The sequence below is a fragment of the Carassius auratus genome, chromosome 50 (assembly GCF_003368295.1).
Source record: "Carassius auratus strain Wakin chromosome 50, ASM336829v1, whole genome shotgun sequence".
NCBI lineage: Eukaryota > Metazoa > Chordata > Actinopteri > Cypriniformes > Cyprinidae > Carassius > Carassius auratus.
The window spans coordinates 2000980-2021875 of NC_039292.1; the positions used below are offsets into that span (position 1 = coordinate 2000980).

Here is a 20896-nt window from a genome sequence, read left to right on the forward strand (position 1 = left end):
CGTGAGGTTCTGTAAGGTCCGTGTGGTTCTGTAAGGTTCCGTAAGGTCCGTGTGGTTCTATAAGGTTCCGTAAGGTTCGTGTGGTTCTGTAAGGTTCCGCAAGGTTCTGTAAGGTCCGTGTGGTTCTGTAAGGTTCCGTAAGGTCCGTGTGGTTCTGTAAGGTTCCGTAAGGTCCGTGTGGTTCTGTAAGGTTCCGTAAGGTCCGTGTGGTTCTGTAAGGTTCCGTAAGGTCCGTGTGGTTCTGTAAGGTTCTGTAAGGTCCGTGTGGTTTGGGGAACTAGAGGAGATTGTAGTGTTTCTGTGTCTTTAGTCCTCAGGTCCAGTCGGGAGTCTAACATTCACACACTACACGACTAGTGTTCACTTTTTGGACAGGAACTTCATCTTGTGTCCTAAGAGAAGAAAGAGAGAGGAAAGAGAAAGGCTCAAAATCTTTCTTTACTTTACACAAGCACAACTCCATCAGACGAACACTCTTTAGAATTGAATACCAGCTCACTGCATATGTTTTTTTTTTTTTTTTTTTTTTTATTCGATCTTCAGCGAATCATTACCTAAACCCTTGAGGAACTTGTTGACGCCTCTGTTCTCGCTCCCTGGCAGAGAATCCAGGTAATCCTGAGCCCTCACCTCAAACAAACCTGCTCAAAAACACAAAGCGGCTGTTAAACCCTATACACAGTCAACAAAATATAAATCCTAAGATTCACAACCATTCAGACCTTTCAGGCCCTGCCTCCGAAACTCTCTTTCCTGCACAAACCCTGCAAACATCTGCGTCTCCATGAAGACCTCCAGGAATCTCCGCAGGCTCTTGGAGGACACGGCTTTCCGAAACGCCTCGCGCTGGAAGGACGAAGGAGTCGGAGAGGAGGAAGACGAGGCCGAGGACTCTTCATCACGGTCACTGCTGCCCATGAAGAGCGAGTAATGACCCACGATCTCCACGAAGAACCGCACAAACGCCTCTGACACCACACTGCTCAGAGAACTGGGCTCTAATGAGGGAAATCAAATGAACATTTTCACTTGCATGCATGATATTATTTTATGTCTAATCCAGATTTCAAGGCTACAATTATGGCAAGTGATGGACAAAAGAGCCAGATTACAGTACATTACCGTTCGGATGATCTGCCCCGTCACACGCCAGATCCTTCCTCCGTTCCAGAACGTGTTCGAGAGCCGCCTGGAGCTTGTGAGGCAGAATCGAATCCTCATCGTCCATCTGAAACATTAAACACACACTTGCTTTGCTTCATCACGCTTTTATTGAAGCACAAACAAGACTAAAACTGCATTGCTGTACCTGTCGCAGGAAACGACTGCTGCCGAGATCCACCACCAGGACCTGAAAGAGAGCAGAGGACACTGTGATGTCACTGGTGATCTCAGCCTTTGTAAAGAGGTCAGAGGTCATAGCAGCGCACCCGAACAGGAAGTGCTCAGAGAGAAATATTAGTAATGTGTCCATCTCTGATAGAATATTAACACCTCATCCTAGACTTTGCTGGCCTTGTTTCCTTCCCACATTAGTCATAACGAGATGCAACACTCAAGAGGTCAAAGGTCAAACATGATGTCACAGTGCTATTAAATAGGAAAACAGTATACAGTACATACTGCACAGAAAGTACTTTTATTATTATTATTATTCTGTTATACACATTTGTTAATCATTATGAATTTATTCTGCATTAGTGTTGTGTCACCTCCTCCAGCGGGAGCTCTTTGAGTCGGGTCAGAGAGCTGGAGAGAAGACCCACGATGAAGGGGGTTGGAGTACAGACGATGTCCATCATGGACGGAGGAAGAACCGGGATGTACGTGTGCTGCCAGGTGAAGGGGTACAGCAGAGCCACCATGGCATGACAACATTTAGAGAGGGTGCTGAAGAGAGAGAGAGAGAGAGAGATCTGACTGTAGTGACACATTCTCACCAGCAAGTGGCAGCACAGGAGAATCAATCAGTGCTGTTTGCTGGAGATACTATTGCTCTTTCTTTAAATACTGCAGGAATTAAACAATACAAGAAATAACAGGAGATTTTGTATAAAAACCTCTTTTAGGACCATTATGATTTATGCATTGTAACATTTCGCTGAGAACATTTTCTCTTCACATTTTCATCACCGTACTGCACAAAAAAATAAAATAAATAAAAAAATGTAAAAAACATTTTTTTCATTACTATGAGGGAAATATTTAATTTCAATTAGCAAAGAAAATTGCTTAATGATTTTGGTGTGGAATATGACTCGTTATGTCACCCGTTAGGATTTAAAATGGTTAAAAAAAAAACTTAAAACATACTAATTTTCCATTAGCAGAACAATCAATAAAAATTATCATCATTTTATCATTGTTATAAATATATCTATCTATCTATCTATCTATATATATTCAAATTAAATTATTATTATTTATTCAATTATGAGTAAATATTGTTTAAAGTAATAACAATAATAATAACAATGAGAAAAAATATAATTATTATCAGTTTGTCATTTATCAAATAAAATAAAAAAGCTGTTATTCAACTTTGTTCGAAATATGTAATTAGAATAAAAATAATAATGAGAAAACAATTATTATTATCAGTGTATCATTTAAAAAAAACAATACTACTACAAATAAAAATGTAACAATTTTTTTAAATGGCAGTGTGAAACATTTTTCCTTCTTTTCACTGAATGCATGTTTTTATTTCTTATTTTGAACAGCTCTTTCTGCTCTGTATTCTTGTGTCTTCTGTCTGTTAAAGGGCTGTTCTCATCCACTTAAAGCTCAATCTTTACTCGTTAGGATGCAGATTTCTTTCTCTCAGCAAAATAACAAAAAAAACCTAAAAACATTTTAATTCTTCAGACACACGTTTATCTGACCTTACGAATTCTGACAGAATGCATTTACACAAGTGCACATCCGGACCTGTCAGCCTTCTGAATCAAAGCAAGGTTTATATTATATCCTGAAATCATTTCTGGAAGTGACGAATACCCGAGTTTATCTGCGGTGAAGATGACCCTTCGCTCCAGCAGAAGAGAAGCAAACACCCGCAGAAGCAGACGCAAGCTCAGAGAGGAAAACAGACACTCGAAATCCACATGCTCCAGACGGGAATCAGAAGGACGACATAATTCGATCACCTACAGCAGAGAGAGAGAGAAACGGAAGAAGCTTTGAGACCAAGTCCAAATGTTCACCGCAGAAATCATTTTCAGCAAGGCCCTTGATCCACTGACCTCTGTTCCTGAACCTGGGAGGAAGTTCTTAATCCTGATGGTTCTTCCCGGAGCTGGGAACGCTGCCTCCATGATTCCTCTCATTAAAGGCTGGACCAGCGCTGGAGAAACGGCTCGACGCTTCTCTACCTCGTCCAGGATCTGATCAGACAGACATGGACACACACCTCATGGAGGATCTGTCTTCACTTTATATTCCTGAATCTACAGGGGGTTAACCACTGCTTCATACATCTCTGCCCCCGGACATCTTATTCAACATAAATAAATATGACAATAATAGCAATGAGAATAACACTGTACTTTACTGTACTGTACTGTACTTAAAATATATTTTTTATATTTATACCATCCATACTTTATTCAACATAGTAGCAAATTAATAAACACACTAATAATAATAATAATAATAAATGTTACTTTGTATCATTGTAATAAAAAAATTAAAGTAAAAAATAAAATAAAAAACAAATGAAATGAATACAATTTAAATTTAAAGCATGTTAATTACAAAACAAAAACAAAAATTATGATGAAATGGAAATAAAATGAAAACAAATATGTAATTAAAATAAATGTTAAAATATAGATATAAAATATGATTAAAAAAATAATAAAAAAAATGTATTTGGCATTAAAGTCTATGGCTTAAAAATAAAACTTTATTTATTTAAATATAAAATAAATTATAATAATTAAAAAATATAAAATAGAATGTATTTATGGTAAGAGGCCCTACAGGTACTGTAATTATATATATGGCTTAACATTTTTAAAAATGATATAAAAAAGTCTAAAATGAAATGATAAAATAATAATAATAATAAAAAATAAAAGGCAATAAGATAAAAAAAAAACATGTATTTAGGGTAAGTCTATGGCTTAAAAATAATATATATATATATAAAATAAAATGACTTTAAAAAATGTTTTTAATTAAAAATAAAAAAGCATGTCTTTAGTGTAAGAGGCCCTGAAGGCATTAATGTCTATAGCTTAATGTTGATTACCACTCAGATTAATTTAAAGTAAAATAAAATAAAATACAGAAAATATAATATAAAAGTCTAACCCTGACTTTTTTCCCTATTCTTAAAACCTTGGTTCTTGACAGGAATGTTGTTTCAGGACCGACAGAAATCACTCAACACTCTTTGCAGCCTAATTTTTGATTGAGGACATTTGCTTACTGTCAAAACACCAACACAGAGAAGATAACAGATGCACACTGTGTAAAGTTCAGATGAATTACCTTCGAGAACAGATCGAAACAGCCCAGTCTGCTCACAATACAGTAGACTTCAGGTAGACGTCTTCCTTTACCGCTGGGCTACACACACACACACACACACATGTGACAAACATGCTAAATGCTACTCTTCGAAACATTGCTTTTTAAAAAACACAAAAGCTAGCACATACTGTGGTAGTATTTGATAAACAGTATATTTCACTCATGTTCCGTGATGTAGTAAATGTACTCTACATTATTGTGAATAATAAAGAAATAAAGAGCAGCTCACCAGTAAACGTCGACAGTAGCCAAATCTTCGGCTCCCATCTTCTCCGGTTAAGACAAACGAGAATGTTTCACTGTAAACAACACGATCACAATGATTCCCAAACGTCATATATATGAGGAAATAACAACTACTGATCATTCCTGCGGTTGATTTGTGGTGCTGTAAACCGTGTGGATGTGATACCTGGGGAAGTCGTCCACAGGTGCCCAGTCTTTAGCATCAGGGAAACAGAACTGGGGAATCACTTTCAGCTGGTCTTCAGCTTCTCGCATGAACTTGAAGCTTCGTTCCAACTGATGAGGAAAGAGAATCAGGGACACAGATGCATGAACGTCCAAAATAGATCTTATTTGTTGTTTTCTGGAAGAAAAATGTTTGTACCTTGAGAGGGAACTGCTGGGTGACTTCTGGTAAATACGGGACGCCTGCTTTGGTTTTATGAAGAGCCACAACCAGGAAGTACTCAAACAACTTCCTCTCCTGGAGGTCCATCAAGTCTCGCTCCAGAGTGCGATATCGACCGGTTTGCCTCAACATAGACTGCACCGACACTAATCTCTGGCTGTGAGCTAAAACAGATGAGGATGAGGATGATGGCTTTCCTCATTGACTTAATTGTAACTATATTAAAAGAAGTTTAAAAGGTCATCCGAGATGTAGATGAGTCTGTTTCTTCATCAGATTTGGTGAAATGTAGCATTGCATCACTCGCTCACCAATGGATGTGAATGGGTGCCGTCAGAATGAGAGTCCAAACGTATGAGTACTCGATCAATAGCTGATTTCTTCAGCTGAAAAAGTCATCTGAATTATTAGAGAAATATGCTCAGATCAAACACTGTTTGCAAGGAAATACAGTTCTGAACAAATATGTGGCTTGACAACAGGAGACGGACTTTTTCACTGGAAGAAGCGTGATTATGGACACATATTTAGGCTAGAAGAAACCATTTAAAGTTAAAACACCTTAATGATGGATTTGTTTCTTACAAACATGCCTCTTTTGGTTTCTCCAGTTGTTCACTGATGAACTTTGGATCATTGTGATGTTTTTATCAGCTGTTTGGACTCTCAATTCTGACGGCACCCATTCACATCCATTGGTGAACAAGTGATGCAATGCTACATTTCTCCTAATCTAATGACGAAACAAACTCATCTACATCTGAGATGATGTTTTTATCAGCTGTTTGGACTCTCAATTCTGACGGCACCCATTCACATACATTGGTGAGCAAGTGATGCAATTCTACATTTCTCCAAATCTGATGAAGGAACAAACTCATCTACATCTGAGATGATGTTTTTATCCGCTGTTTGGACTCTCAATTCTGACGGCACCCATTCACATACATTGGTGAGCAAGTGATGCAATGCTACATTTCTCCAAATCTGATGAAGAAACAAACTCATCTACATCTGAGATGATGTTTTTATCCGCTGTTTGGACTCTCAATTCTGACGGCACCCATTCACATACATTGGTGAGCAAGTGATGCAATGCTACATTTCTCCAAATCTGATGAAGAAACAAACTCATCTACATCTTGGATGATGTTTTTATCAGCTGTTTGGACTCTCATTCTGACGGCACCCATTCACATCCATTGGTGAGCAAGTGATGCAATGCTACATTTCTCCAAATCTGATGAAGAAACAAACTCATCTACATCTTGGATGACCTGTTTGAATTTTAGTTTTTGGTTGAACACTTCCTTTAAAGTCTGTGTCAGAATTGTTTCTAAACACATAAAACACGTATTTAATATTGCCTTACACAGATTTTAATGTAAACTTAATCCGGAGACGTTAAGGCCTGTAGGAGCTCTTACCCTTTAGTTTCTCCTCTGTGTCACTTTCAGACTCGCTGTTTTCGTCCGTCACTATACCGGAGAAGAGAGAGAGAGGTCAAAGGTCACTAGAGAATCAGTATGCAGGTATTCACAGAGACATATTTCATGCTTGGATGCACATGTGTATCCTATAACGTAACCTAATTCTACCATCCCTGGAAAAATGGGTCAAGCGCAACTGACCCAAAACTGTAAACGTGTCCATAAAGCTAAGTGGATGCATATGTGGCTCGGACTGGACTGTCCCACAATGCAATGCACATGGATGAGGCTGTAACAAATACAGTCATTACAGTATTATCCAAGGGACATGCAATGCATACAGACTATAACCTTTTACAATTCGATAAAAAAAAAAAAAAAAAAAACTTTAAAATGTATTTAAAAAAATGTGTATTTATTTATATAGCGCTTTAAACAAAAAACATTGCGTCAAAGTAACTGAACAACATTCATTAGGAAAACAGTGTGTTTGCATATATATTAAATATCAATCTATTAAATGAAATAGAAAATGACAAGGACGAGCAAACTGGATGCACTATTCCTTTAAACAGGAAAAAGTAGGTCTAAATTTAGCCAACATTCAGTATAATGTTTCCCTCACAAACCTCTTCCTGAACTGGACTCGGTTGACTGCGAGACCCTTTTCATCCTCTTCTTTCCCCTTCGGGCCTCAAAGATGCCGTTGATTTTCTGCACCATCTGTTGAAAAGAAAGCCACAGCCATGACTGTTTTCATCAGAGACAGCCCTTCCAAGTCTTTCACTTGGAAATTTCTTTCCCCTCCGTTTTCCAGGTTATTCTTAGGTGTCTCATCCGCCTGTCACATTTGTCTTGTATTTTATTAGCAGTGGAAGGATGCTGAAGGCCCAATGTCTCAGTCAGCAGCAGACCAGAAGCATAAATCACAGATAAGTCGAGGATTACACCGTCTAGGTCCTTGTTTTCACAGTACCTTTGGGATTTTCCTCCGCCGTCGGTTGTAAGGGTCCCCCGACAGACACGGGGTGTCATCCGGGCTGCTGGGTGTTGATGGAGGGCTGAGCTGCGATGGGGACACGACGCCTCCATCTCTGCCGGTCTTGCGCAATTCCAAAAGCTTGAAACTACCTCGCTCTGAGTTCTGCCTGAATAAACCAGGCTTGGAGGAGAGCTGTCAAAGAAAGACATTAATGTCGTCAATGTGTCATTCCAAACTTGTATGACTTTCAATCTTCCATGGGACACAAAAGTAGAGGTTTTGCAGAATGTACTAGCTGCTCTATTCAATATTGTAGTTATCGTCTTTGGTGTCAATGGGCCTCAAGTATGTGAATTAAATATTGAGTCTATTAAATGTCAGTACTCCATGGAATCAGTTAATCAGGAATGCAGTATGAATACCTTGGATGGGGTGTCAGGAATGGGAGAGGACCTGGAAGAAGGAATGGGATACTTGCTCCCAACACAGCGACTTTCCAACTCTATGTCTTCATATGGGTTCTCCTTCGAGGGAGGGTCTTTGCAAAGGGAAAATATATACAAAATTATTAGTGGCACTTTTCAAAATCCTAAAACTGAACATTGCACTGTAGAATTTTTATCAATAAAGCCTCAATTCATTTGTGTTGTTAAGCATAAGGAGAGATGATTCACAACTGGTGAATGATAAAATGATAAAAACCAAGTAAAAAACTAAAAAATGGGTGTCAGATCAAATTGAGAGATTAATTAAACCAAATTAAGACAATAAAGCTTTATCCAGACTGTTAGCCCAAATCCGATTTTTTTTTTCATATGCGATCAGAAATGAGTGATTGTCCACACTGTGTATCGCAGCTATTCAAATCTGATTTGTGTCCATGACGCTCTTTCGTTTTACTCAATATCTGCATTGGTTTCTATGCAAATGAGTCTGTTCTGTACAGAGATTATGAATAAATTATTTTTAAACTTACTTTTGAGAATTAAATAAACAATGAGGTTCTTTTATAATGAGAGTACATTGAAAGTTTTGACAATTACTATACCCGCTCCAAACTCCCGAACTGATGCAAATGATTTGCGAACCCGCTCCGACCTCCCAAACTGATTCAAATGATTCGCGATCCCCAAACTGACTCAAATGATTCGCGAACCCGCTTTGAACTCCCAAACTGACTCAAATGATTCGCGAACCCCCTCCAAACTCACAAACTGACTCAAATGATTCGCGATCCCGCTCCGAAATCCCAAACTGACTCAAATGATTCGCGATCTCCAAACTGACTCAAATGATTCGCGATCCCGCTCCGAACTCCCGAACTGACTCAAATTATTCATGCTCCGAATACCGAACTGACTCAAATGATTCGCGATCCCCAAACTGACTCAAATGATTCGCGATCCCGCTCCGAGCTCCCGAACTGATTAAAATGATTCACGCTCCGAACTCCCGAACTGACTCAATGATTCGCGAACCCGCTCCGAACTCGCGAACGGACTCAAATGATTCGCGCTCCGAACTCCCGAACTGACTCAAATGATTCACGAACCCCAAACAGACTCAAATGATTCGCGAACCGCTCCGAACTCCCGAACTGACTCAAATGATTCGCGATCCCCAAACTGACTCAATGATTCGCGAACCCGCTCCGAACTCCCGAACGGACTCAAATGATTTGCACTCCGAACTCCCGAACTGACTCAAATGATTCACGATCCCCAAACAGACTCAAATGATTCGCGAACCCGCTCCGAACTCCCGAACTGACTCAAATGATTCGCGAACCGCTCCGAACTCCCGAACTGACTCAAATGATTCGCGATCCCCAAACTGACTCAATGATTCGCGAACCCGCTCCGAACTCCCGAACGGACTCAAATGATTCGCACTCCGAACTCCCGAACTGACTCAAATGATTCACGATCCCCAAACAGACTCAAATGTTTCGCGAACCCGCTACGAACTCCCGAACTGACTCAAATGATTCGCGCTCCGAACTCCCGAACTGACTCAAATGATTCGCGCTCCGAACTCCCGAACTGACTCAAATGATTCACAAACCCGCTCTGAACTCCCAAACTGACTCAAATGTTTCACAATCCGAAGTTCCCATCCAAATCAAATGGCTTAGTTCTGTAATTTCATAACATTTACTGAAATGAAGGTACGAAAAAGTATGTTGTTAACAAATAAAATTTAAATAAATCAATATTTCCAATCCGAACTGCTTTCCACGTCGAAACATCCACGAACATAACCATGTGAGCAGATCACTCTCTCACAATTTGATTGCTCTAGTCTTTATCCACTCATCATCATCCCAAAAAATAAACATTTTCAATCTCCAAGGTGAATGTTATGATAACACCATTGTTGTGCTAGTTACTAAGAAATAGTAACTAGTTAAAGTTACTAGTTACTTAATTCAAAAAGTAACTCAATTACTTTGTTGATCACTTACACCAAAAAGTAATACATTATTGTTAAAAGTAACTTTTTAGTTACTTTTTAAAGAACTTTCTTTAATGTTCCCAATAATGCACTTTTATGCGTTATGGTCTATACAAACACAAAGTAAAACAGAAAGTTATTTTTAAACACTATTTTGATTAAGTCAGACCAGCACAAACTGAATATTGTATATCACAAGGATTTCTGAAATAAATAACAAAACACCTGAATAATATATTCAGAATCAAAAACTAAAGTGTCTTCTGCATCATAAAAGCTGTTGTGTTGAGCCCTTAAACATGTTCCTTTCACAGCTATCAACAATGGACAACATAACACAAAACATTTTGAAATAAATAAATGAAAGCAATCTGAATTATTCAGAATCAATTTCGACAAACATACATACATATAGGCCTATATATAAATGCTGTTTAAAAATGAAATCTATGTTATCATGCTAAGGAGCTGACTGAAAGCCGGCGACTCCACAGTAGAGACAGGTGCATGTTTTCAACAATGTTTCACCTGTATGAGAAAAACATACAGAGAATCACTTAAGACACTTTGCTGTAGACCCATTCCACATAATAATATTCATTAAAACTGTATGTTAACACGTAGGAGCTTGCTGCATGAATCCGTGAGTAGGCTACAGTTTACAAATCAATGGGAACGGATTGTGAAAGTGGGTACAGATTCAAAAACCGAAGGTACGGTTCACAAAATCTGAGCGCACGGATTGTAAATTCGTTGGCTAGGATAGGACATTCGAACCAGAAAGACAGCTTACATTTGACTAAAAGGTTTTTGTCTTTATGCTCAACTAAAGTGAAATAATGAGCATATTTCCACTTTGAGAAACTCGTGTTGCTCTCGCCTTGACTCGCCATGACTGCCGCACATACTTGAATAAACGGAGACACGCCCACAGTGCGTCTTCGTGTTTACAGTGATTAGCATCCACCAATCCTACAATGCGTTGCTGCTGCAAACAGGTTAGGCTGCACTTCAGTCAAAATTAATTAATTTTTTAAAAAGTAATGGACAATGCACCATATGGTAACGGTAACGGAGTTAATTTATTTAAAAAGTAATGCGTTACAGTATTAGTCACTGTCAAAAGTAACTGCGTTACAGTAACGCGTTACTAATAGCGCATTACTGCCCAAAACTGGCTATCACATCCTGAACACATGCGAGTAACTCATCTTATCGGCAAGTTATCGGCATAATTTTTCATTTCAGGCCGATATTTGCATTTTAAGCCACTATCGTCTGACAAGTCATAAATCATGTTTAGTTACAGTCAGTGGTGCTAGCTAATGTGGGCATATTTTTAAAAATTCGATATTGTAAACAATTCTATGATTTTGTTCTATTTTTCCGTGAAAAGATTTCAAACTGACGTCATGTGTCAGGTTGCTTTTGTATACCTTTCCAGATGTTTAAAAGTTTGCCAGGGCACCCATGCCAACCTCATTAGCTACATGTGGCATCATCAGTGGGGTTAACAAGAAGACAGACTCCTAGAAAAATCGATTTTGGTTTATGTGTAGAATGAAAGAGCCAGAGAGAAAGAGAGGGGGACAAGAAAATAGTTTGAGCAGAAGAAGGGTGTTTTTTACAGATGCAGAAAGCCTCTGTCGATTCATCCACCAGATGCGTCTGGAGGGAAGACAGTTTATGATGTTGGGACATCCAGTTCTAGAACACAAGAGAACGTACGCTACGCTCCACGTTCAAAGCCATTAAAATGATTGCTACTTGCCAGAGCAGATAGAGAAACGCAATATCAATGGTAAATCTTCCATTATTGGAAAGTGCTATTATATAATTAGACACAACATTAACCATAACATGGAAGAAGGATGATTGCTTAAACATTAGCTTGTTCTGGCTAGTAAGTTTACAAATTTATATAATCAAAGATGATCAAAGTTCAATAAGAAAGCTATGCTTTCTAGATCTTTTGGGTTATGGATGCAAGTCTGATAGGGTTGCAGAGAGCTGGGAAATAACTATGCTAATTAAGATGCTAATACAACACTACTAAACAAACCAAACATAGTTAGGACAACAAAATTAATTGGGGTTGGAAAGTCAAGAAAGTCCACTCAAACTCTATTTTTCCTAGGCACAGATAAGACATCATGTTATGCAGAAGAGTGATGTGGGGTAACCCAAACACAGAGGACCACTGGTGTGGTTGAGCAAAGGAACACCAATGTTTGTGATGGCGTTGTCTCAGTTTGGTTCTTAATAAAGTTTCAAGCTCCTAGGCTTCTGGGTAATTGCTCTGTCAGGTGCATAGTCAAAAAGTCAGGCAGTTTTTACCTGGCACCATTGTGCTGCAATGCATTGTGTTACCTAGGATATCCTCGTAGACATTCTCCTCCGATAAAGTGCGAGTCAGCCCTATCTTTGATAGCTCATAGAGATCTGTTTGACAACCTTCTGCCGAAGACTGTAGAAGATCTTCAAACTCATAGGACTTCCTGCAGGTTCAACAAATACAAATAAAACTTCATTAAGAGAATGAGAAAGACCAAGAAGGAACCAATTATACAGGAAATTGAAGAACTGTAGGTCCACTGGAACAACAAGACGTACCTGATTGGATTTTGGCATAATCTTAGATTAAAAACAGACCCCCCTCGACATAGAGAGGCCACAAGATTAAGACTGCATCACAATGCCAAAAGTGATAAATGTTTTTTCAAAGATGGGCTAGACTGATAAATACTACCATTAAAACAGCATCCCCATAAAGACTGAGGACAGTAATCCTTTAGGGGAGTCTTGGTTTCAAAAGATTTATTAGTGTGACATAAAAATCAGATGGCAGGCTACTAAATTTGTGAGGTTCTTTAAGCCCACAAGCCATTTCTTCAGTGAGCATGTCTACATATGGAATGATTATACCAAAGACAGTAATATGAGATGAGTAATTACAGGTTTTTAAAACCTGGATCTATTAAGCTTCCAAAGTAATACATCAAAAACTATGGAAGGTGGATTGAATAAAGACGCTACTGTTGATTCATTGAACAGTCTTAAAATTACCCCTCACATTAGGCTGAGATAGCATAAGGACTAGACAAGGCTACTTGAAGATTGGCAAAGGCATTGTCTGGTCTCCACGCGCATGATTGATTTAGCTTGGTTTGAGCTAAATAAGCTAAATTTATGATAACATTTTGGTCGAACTGTATTGGTGACTTGGCCAACACTTTAGGAGTATTCAGTCCTTCCATTTCTGTCCTTCCAAATAGACAGAAGTTGTACCAGTTGTTCAAAACTGAAAGAAGGTGCCCGGAGACAACACAAAGATGGCCACCAAGTAGACTGGCTTGTTTAATAAAAGGAGTGTGTTATTGGTTAGATACCCAAATTAGATAAAAATGCACGTGATGCAATACAGTCATTCAGCTCATTCTTTAAGTGACACTAGCATCAAATATCAGTCTTCTTACCTGTTATTAGTGTTTCGAGCTCGTCCAGAAGGTCTTCTAAAGACCCCTTGTGGTGGAGGACAGGATGGAAGGGGTGGGGGAGGTATGGAAGGTAAAGGGGGAAGATTTCGATTACCCTTGAGGAAACCTCGGTTGGCCACATGGTTGTTTGTCTGTGTGTGGTGTTGAAAGGTTCTTTGGGGTTTTGGCAAAGGGTTAATGGAAGGAGCTCCAGGTTCACTGTAGACGTTCTCAGAATCCCGTCTCATCCGAAATCTCACAACATCCACAGTCCCAAAGATTGGCTCTGTGGCCCTCTTCTTTGAATCCTGCTCCTCTTTGGAAGCTGGGCAGAAGTAATTGCCCGGCATAGACAAGGATGATTTGGAAGGAGCCTCCTTCATCGCTTCCTCAAGTTTCTTAATATGCGTCAACACCAACTTTTTGTCCTGAACAGTTTCCGTTGTTCTCCCCAATAGGGTTTTGTCCAAAATCCATTCCTTTTCCTTCACAGGTCTCTCAGAAATGTCCAAAGGTTCTCCAAATGTTCTCCCGTTCTCTTCGCCACAGTTCGGTCTCTCCAAAGTGGAAAGTCGCTCACCGTCTTTACATTGCACTTCCGGCTGTACCTTCTTCTTTCCACTTTCAGTCTCCTTCAGTCCCACTGTTTGGGTGTTTGACAAGGTGGTCTCTGTTTTACCTTCCCATTGGGATATCTTGTCCCGAATGCTGGCAGTGCTCTTAAGTCCTAAGGGAGACTTGAGTGACTTGCTGCAACCTCCCAAACCATTCTCAACAGGCCGAGCATTGGAGGGACTCTTGTGGGCGAGCATGATGGTGTCTCCTGGGCTTGGTTTGAGGTTGCTCAGAGACGAGAGACTGTCCCTGACCCCACACAGGTCTGTCCTCTGAAGCATCACAGATTGGTCAAGCTTTAATCCGCAGCAGTGGAGCCTGAAGAGACCACAGGAAAGATGCTGAAGACATCAAGAGTGTCTAACAGTCATTAAGAGATTAGTAGCAATTATAGAGTCTGTGCATTTAAAGATCATGTTTCAAAGCATCATTCAATCAAAATTAAATTTTCAGAATGACGCATTACTAATCTCTCAACAACCACCAAATTACAGTCAGTAGTCAGCATGAGCCAAAAGTGTTCAAAGTTTCCACACTGGAATTATTTGCGTTGTCTGGACCTTTAACGGCACAATGAATTAAAATTAGTATTTTAATGTAAAATTCAAATGAGATGCAGATGGATTGCAGTGGACAGAAAACACAAGCCTTTCACTGCACTTCACTGCAAGTGAATCAGCGTATCAAATTGAATGTTATGATTTCTCCTAAAGTCCAGCTGAAAACAAAACTCCTCTGTGAATGTTTGACCAAACGAGTTTTCAACAATAGGGCAAAGTTCAAGTGACAGTCGTGCATTTTTTAAACTTTCTTTAACTGGCTCATAAACACATCCTTGGATTCCATCCAATGATACTGCGCCAACAAACAAACATAGGAAATGTGAATCTACAAAGTTTGTGTGTATGCCAAGCTTCACAGAGTTTCAGATGGGAACGTCTTCTCCAGTATGCCTCCAAACAGTGATTCCACTTTTCAAATACAAACTACTGGCTTGTTCAAAAACTTTCTTTTTGCATGTTATTTTTTTTTTCTCTTTCTTTCTGGCTAATGTATCTCATTTCATGAAGCTCAAGGCAGCCAAGAGAAAAAAGTAGGTCAAGCTCTAAAAATCTGAAGAAAAGAAGCAATAGAAAGAGGGAACGAGGGAGAGACAGAGGGTGAGAGGAGTTAGGAAAGAGGAAAATAAGGACAAAATATGTGATTGTCTCATTTCTAGTTGCCTTCAGGGATAGGCCTGCTCAAACTCTTGGATAGTCCATCATCAGCCAGGATAAAAGCCAAAGTCTCCTCATCAAGATGAGCTAACAGGATTGAGGACACTGTGAGCCAAAGAAAAGCATTCGATGATAACGGAGCTCTCTCTACTTTAACCATCTTTGCTCAGGATCTGGCTGAAGATACTCACTTACTAACATGACCTCGCTCATTTTGCCTATTTCTCCTGCAAGTTTTAAAGCTTGTACTAACACACTTTGCCATTCCAAACCTCCAAACCTGGGAGGGCAGAAAACAACACATTAGCAGGAAATTAAAGGAGACTCATTCACTTAGATGTCCATACCCGTTTGCTGATTGGTAGATGCAGTCCTCTGTGTTTCTACAGAGCAGCAGTGCTCTCCCGCCAGTCATGGTGCTAGCAGACGGCATCCTACACACACAAACAGACAGAAATATACGTATTTTTTTAAATGACCATGCACGTATCATGCTATATGAATATGACATTCATTAATAAACACCATAGTAAAAATCGAAGCAGCATGGTTTTAGCATCTGTTTTAAAAGGAGCCAGTAATTATCCACCACCCAGTAAAGAACTTGCTACGCAGTCAGGTCTGTGGACCCTCGCCACAGGTGTTAGCACTTAACTGGCACATTTGGAGAGGATTGTCGAGCGTGTACGTGTGCGTCTGTTCTTTGTGTTCTGCCAAACGGAAGTATGACAATGTCCACGGGACACAAGCCGGGGTGCGACATAAACGAATCCCATCTGTTTCCATGTTCGGCGAGCGCCATTCCACATGTGCAAGAGCTCAACGATTACCCCACATTCCCAGCATCCTGCCACCACCGGAGCCGGCCGTAAAACCTTCCTCTCTATAGCTCAGATGATGTAAAGGTTACCAAATCATGCTATTTTGAGACTTCCACATAGCCTTGCATCGGTGCAGAGGGACTCAATGTGTATTTGTAGGCGAGTGTTGCTTGGCATCATGATCAAGAGCAATAATGAGAGCGTTGTTGTGCTGTGGAGTTACACTTTAGTGTGGTGAGCCCTCTTATATTGATTAGCATTTAATATAGACACACAAAACTGAGAGAAATGAAAATGAAGAGCCAAAGTTTGAGCATGGTGTAAAAGAGCAGAGCTACAGCCATTAAGAACCCATCAATAATGTTATGCAAGCGACTAACAGCCCCAAACAACAGATCTTTATCATTCCAGAGACAAACAGAGCAGATACAGAGGAAGAGCGGACACAATCTGCGCTTATTAAGTTAAAGAACACAGAAAAAGGTTATTTCCGACGGACCAGAAAAGCTTTTAGTGTGTGTGATAACTGCTGCAGAGTAAACAAGTCAGTTACAGATGGTTTTCGTGGTTGTTTTGTTACACTCATCAACTATTTAATCAACCAGAAAGTTTATAAATACACAAATAATGTCCGAGATTTCAAATCTCAAAATGCCAAAAAGTATCTGTAAGGGCTGTGAATAAATGAAAAATAAAATAAATAGAAATTGCAATTTTAAATTTTAATATATATATATATATTCCAATTGATTTATTATTATTATTATTATTATTAATAATAATAATAATAATAATAATAATAACAGAGATAATTATGATTATTATAATTTTTATTATACAAATTTAATCTGGTTAAATTTTAAATGACTCTTTTAAATGAATTGATCACCTTGCAGAACAATAATAATCATAATTCTGTATTTTTCGCGTGTATGTGAATGCAAAGGCTTTTAACTTGTTTGTACATCAATGCATTCTGAAATGTGTCAGTATGGAGTCCAAATGTTGATGCAATAAAATCTTGCAAAAGACTAGTTGCAAAAAAAAAAAAAGCATGTGGTTTTTTTAAAAACAGTAACAATTCATTTGAATTTTGAACAATAGAAGCTAATGGGAGGTTTACGTAAGTATACGATTTTGTGTGTGGAGCAGTTATTAACTTCCTGACTTCCCAGTTATTCAAATCGGACACAGCAAAAGAATGTAGATATGTCACATTTATCGTACATAACAGCATTATATTAGTGGAACGATGTGTAAAAATGTGAGTGTGTGTGAGGTAGCCTAGTGGAAACAGAAAACCATCTCCATTTAGCTATACATCTTCTCTCTCTCTCTCTCTCTCTCTCTCTCTCTCTCTCTCTCTCTCTGATCAAGCCAAGTGAGCCAAACCCTGCATATGACTCTTCTTATGCTTTTGCATAAGTTTTGAAAGCTTCAGTCTACCGTTAATGCATGTAAACGAGTGCATAACTGAAACGTACTCTTCTGTGTTCCACTGAAGAATGAAAGTCGTTTGGAACAACATGAGGAAGAATAAATAATGACAGATCTTCATCGTTTTATGTTTTGCATGTAGTGCAGTGATGTAATGGAATGTTTTTCAGTCTGTGATGTGTCACATATCTGCGCCGAACGCTGCAGTGACCGAGATGTTGAGGAGAGCAAGCTTTAACTGTGTTTCTCCTCCTCCTCACAGCTGCTTCTCATAAAGCGGCTCTCAAACCGATGACATCACGCTCTCTGCACTTCTCAGAAACAGGCAGATCGATGTGTGATTTTCACAGAGAGAGGACAGCTTGGCCGTCACTGATATTGAGAGTCCGAAACCAAGGCGCAAACACGTTTAATCTTCGTGCTATGTTCCCTGGTGTTGTGGTGTCCGAATTGCTAAACAGTACAATAACATTCAAATAATTTATTGTTAATGACATTCTTCCGGGACGAAGAAGATGATGATGACTGTTTACATATGCTTGGGTCAAATGAGCACAGTGAAACCGTGCAAGCTGTAATTATGGTTTTAAGACACAACCGCATGACCAACCTCGCGACACTTTAGACCTTAGGGAGAAAACGGCATGACAAAATGTTATTTTCTTGTTTATGCAAGAGTTAGTTAAGAGGCGACATCACAGACAGATAACACAGGAAGGGAGATAACAGGAAGTGGAATCTGTGGAGAACATCACATGTGTATTCTCTGGGGTTTTAAATGGGATCTCAACAATGTCTTATGATGTGCTCTGAGATATTATAGTCTGCAATCAAATGTTAATATAATTAAAGTAAGTCGGTTTGATCATATTCCCCCCGGAGAGAAACATCACCAATGAGATCTCTTTAACGTCTCAACTGTTCCTCCTAGTCTCCTCTAAAGACTCAAGAGAGATCTTGATGTCTCAAACTGTGTTCAGGATTGCAAAGAAGCCTGCATTGAAATGTCAGAAATCTCCGTATGACTTTAGACCAAAAGATTTGAGTCGTGCTTCAGTGTTTCAGTGTTTAAGTTACATACTATAGTAGCTTGGTAAATCTGAGAAGAGGACTGAGACTCTAAAAACTCAATGGAGGCAGAAAGTCTCCATTTCATCCTAGAAGAAGATAAATGGTGTGTTAAAGAGTTCTCAATAAATATCCTTTAAATAAAAGCATAGATCACGGAAGAGCCCATTTGATTTTGATCTGAAGAGGAAATCCAATGCATGCATTTCCTTGGAATTCCTAATGTTACTGAAGGTCGTTAAAACTTCCAGAGCTTCATTTAGACTCCATCACTCTGGAAGTTTGGTTTACATTTACTCTGGAAATGTTGATTTTGAGAGCGAAGGGAAGGGAGAGAAACAAGAGGTTCTGTTGCTTGGTGGATGGTTGACTCCGGAAGAGGACTTTCCCAAGCTCTTGCCACGCAGTGCTCCGATGGGAATAGCGCAGGGAATTGTAAGAATCTGTCTGCGCTGAGGCGCGTAGGGCCGCTGGGAATGGTCAGGCGGAACCACAGAAGCGTGAGGGAAAACAGGAAGTGTAACTGGAGATCTGGCTTCGAGTCAAACCAAGAGCGGAGCATGAGTTACACTGATCGAGGGCTACCACCTTGACTCCACAACTGTATTCAGATCAGCCATAAATGGTGCACCTTTACTGTATTTTATTGAAATGGATATCTATTTCAAGCGGATTCATGTTAAAGATTCCAGATGTTTCAAAAACCACGGCCACCAATAGTCATCTCTTACTTCTTTCAGGAAACTTCAGAGCACTGGGAGAAAGATACATTCAGTTAAAATGCATTGCCTCATCACGATCGGACCAAACATAGTGACTTCTCATCCTTCCTTTGAAGTTGTCCAAGTTTACAGATACGAGTTTTTCAAGCTCAGCCATATGACTCCCAAAAAAACACCGTCTTTGGAAATCTCTTGTAATACAAGAACTCCAGAAGATCTAAAAATTGCATGTTCTTCTGCAAACATGAGCTTTAATGCATCACGGGGTGTTAGAGCTCAGATATTTCCATGCTTTTCAGGGTAGGCTTGTTCCCTGGCATGGACGGACAGGCATTAGTATTAAAAAAGGGTTTGTGCACATTTCATATAATGCTCTTTGGAAGCCAAGGTGGTTAATATGAGATCGGTTATCCAAACCACACATTTGTTAATGTTCCTTTGTTGAAACTCATTGTGAAACTCTTGATATTTGCTGCAAAATAACTAATGGCCAGAGTTAGGGTGGCTGCAGGTCTCCACATAAAAAACAATATAAGAATTTGTATTTAACTTTCTGCGCAACAAAAAGTACCGTCTAAGACATGACCCTGTCGTTCTAAAGACTCAAACAAGATGCTTCTCCTCAAGCAGTTTTGCAGAAAGGGTATTCTTCTGAAGTGTGAACCTGATACAGGATTAGTTATCAAGGCTGTGCGTGAACATACCAGGCAGTGTGTTTGAGCGCGACTGTAACAACTAAGGCATTGTGCGAAATCTCGGCCAGGTGTGTCTCCACCTGCACAGACAGACAAATTGCGTAACTCGCATTACCTGAAACATCTCTGACAGCTAAAAAGAGCTTTGATGCTCAGGCAACGAGTGAAGTAAAACATGAATGTTGAATGTAAAACAAATGACTTAATGATAACCTTCCATTTATGCAGTTTAAGGGAAAAAAAACACTATTTTCCACATAATGTCCATTATTGTTTAATATTAATATGTTTTACTTTCTGAAACGTGTTGATTTTAATAAAGCTCATCGGTCTGAAAAGAGTGGTGTGCTCTGATTGGTCAGCTCTCCAGTGCGTTGTGATTGGCTGAATACCTCAAGCATGTAACCAATAAAACCCATTATAAACAAGGCATTTGTTGCATCCAGTGGGGACATAATTAATTATTATAATGACTAAAGGCCCGTTCACACCGAGAACAGTAGCTATAAAGATAACGATATTAGTGTCCACACAAGCGAACAATATTATCTTGTTATTGTAAGCCGCGTGCGTCTGCCGCTTTAAATTCTCGAGCTCATTACAGCGGGACTGATTCTGATTGGCTGTCAATGTTTTTATCGTCCATCAGAAAATAAATCGTTTTGAAAGTGATTCCAACAATTTTGTTTCTCTGTGCCTTTATTGTTATTGTTGTGGTGTGGACTCTGCTATTCTTCAATATTGAGAATGATTTTTAGAACCATATCTTTATTGCTATCTTTATAGTTATCGTCGTTGGTGTGAAC

At 39.3% G+C, this 20896-nt stretch overlaps 2 protein-coding genes across 9 annotated transcripts in view; one reads left to right on the plus strand and one right to left on the minus strand.

Moving 5' to 3' along the window:
* The window catches only part of LOC113066589 (neogenin-like), a 1074835-nt gene that overhangs the window by 687339 nt on the left and 366600 nt on the right, over nucleotides 1-20896 (plus strand). The gene's annotated exons all lie outside the window — the stretch shown is intronic.
* The window catches only part of LOC113066617 (DENN domain-containing protein 2A-like), a 22311-nt gene continuing 1427 nt past the window's right edge, over nucleotides 13-20896 (minus strand). Inside the window, exons 2-20 of the mRNA XM_026238554.1 lie at nucleotides 15695-15781; nucleotides 13516-14448; nucleotides 12410-12537; nucleotides 8008-8123; nucleotides 7580-7777; nucleotides 7233-7326; nucleotides 6601-6651; nucleotides 5150-5337; nucleotides 4952-5061; nucleotides 4769-4838; nucleotides 4498-4575; nucleotides 3246-3386; nucleotides 3001-3149; nucleotides 1713-1890; nucleotides 1310-1351; nucleotides 1123-1228; nucleotides 723-998; nucleotides 555-641; nucleotides 13-392 (exon numbers count right to left, since the gene is read on the minus strand). Of these exons, the coding sequence (XP_026094339.1) occupies nucleotides 361-392; nucleotides 555-641; nucleotides 723-998; nucleotides 1123-1228; nucleotides 1310-1351; nucleotides 1713-1890; nucleotides 3001-3149; nucleotides 3246-3386; nucleotides 4498-4575; nucleotides 4769-4838; nucleotides 4952-5061; nucleotides 5150-5337; nucleotides 6601-6651; nucleotides 7233-7326; nucleotides 7580-7777; nucleotides 8008-8123; nucleotides 12410-12537; nucleotides 13516-14448; nucleotides 15695-15781 (3064 nt within the window). The 3' untranslated portion in view covers nucleotides 13-360. The remainder of the gene's footprint in view (nucleotides 393-554; nucleotides 642-722; nucleotides 999-1122; nucleotides 1229-1309; nucleotides 1352-1712; nucleotides 1891-3000; nucleotides 3150-3245; nucleotides 3387-4497; nucleotides 4576-4768; nucleotides 4839-4951; nucleotides 5062-5149; nucleotides 5338-6600; nucleotides 6652-7232; nucleotides 7327-7579; nucleotides 7778-8007; nucleotides 8124-12409; nucleotides 12538-13515; nucleotides 14449-15694; nucleotides 15782-20896) is intronic.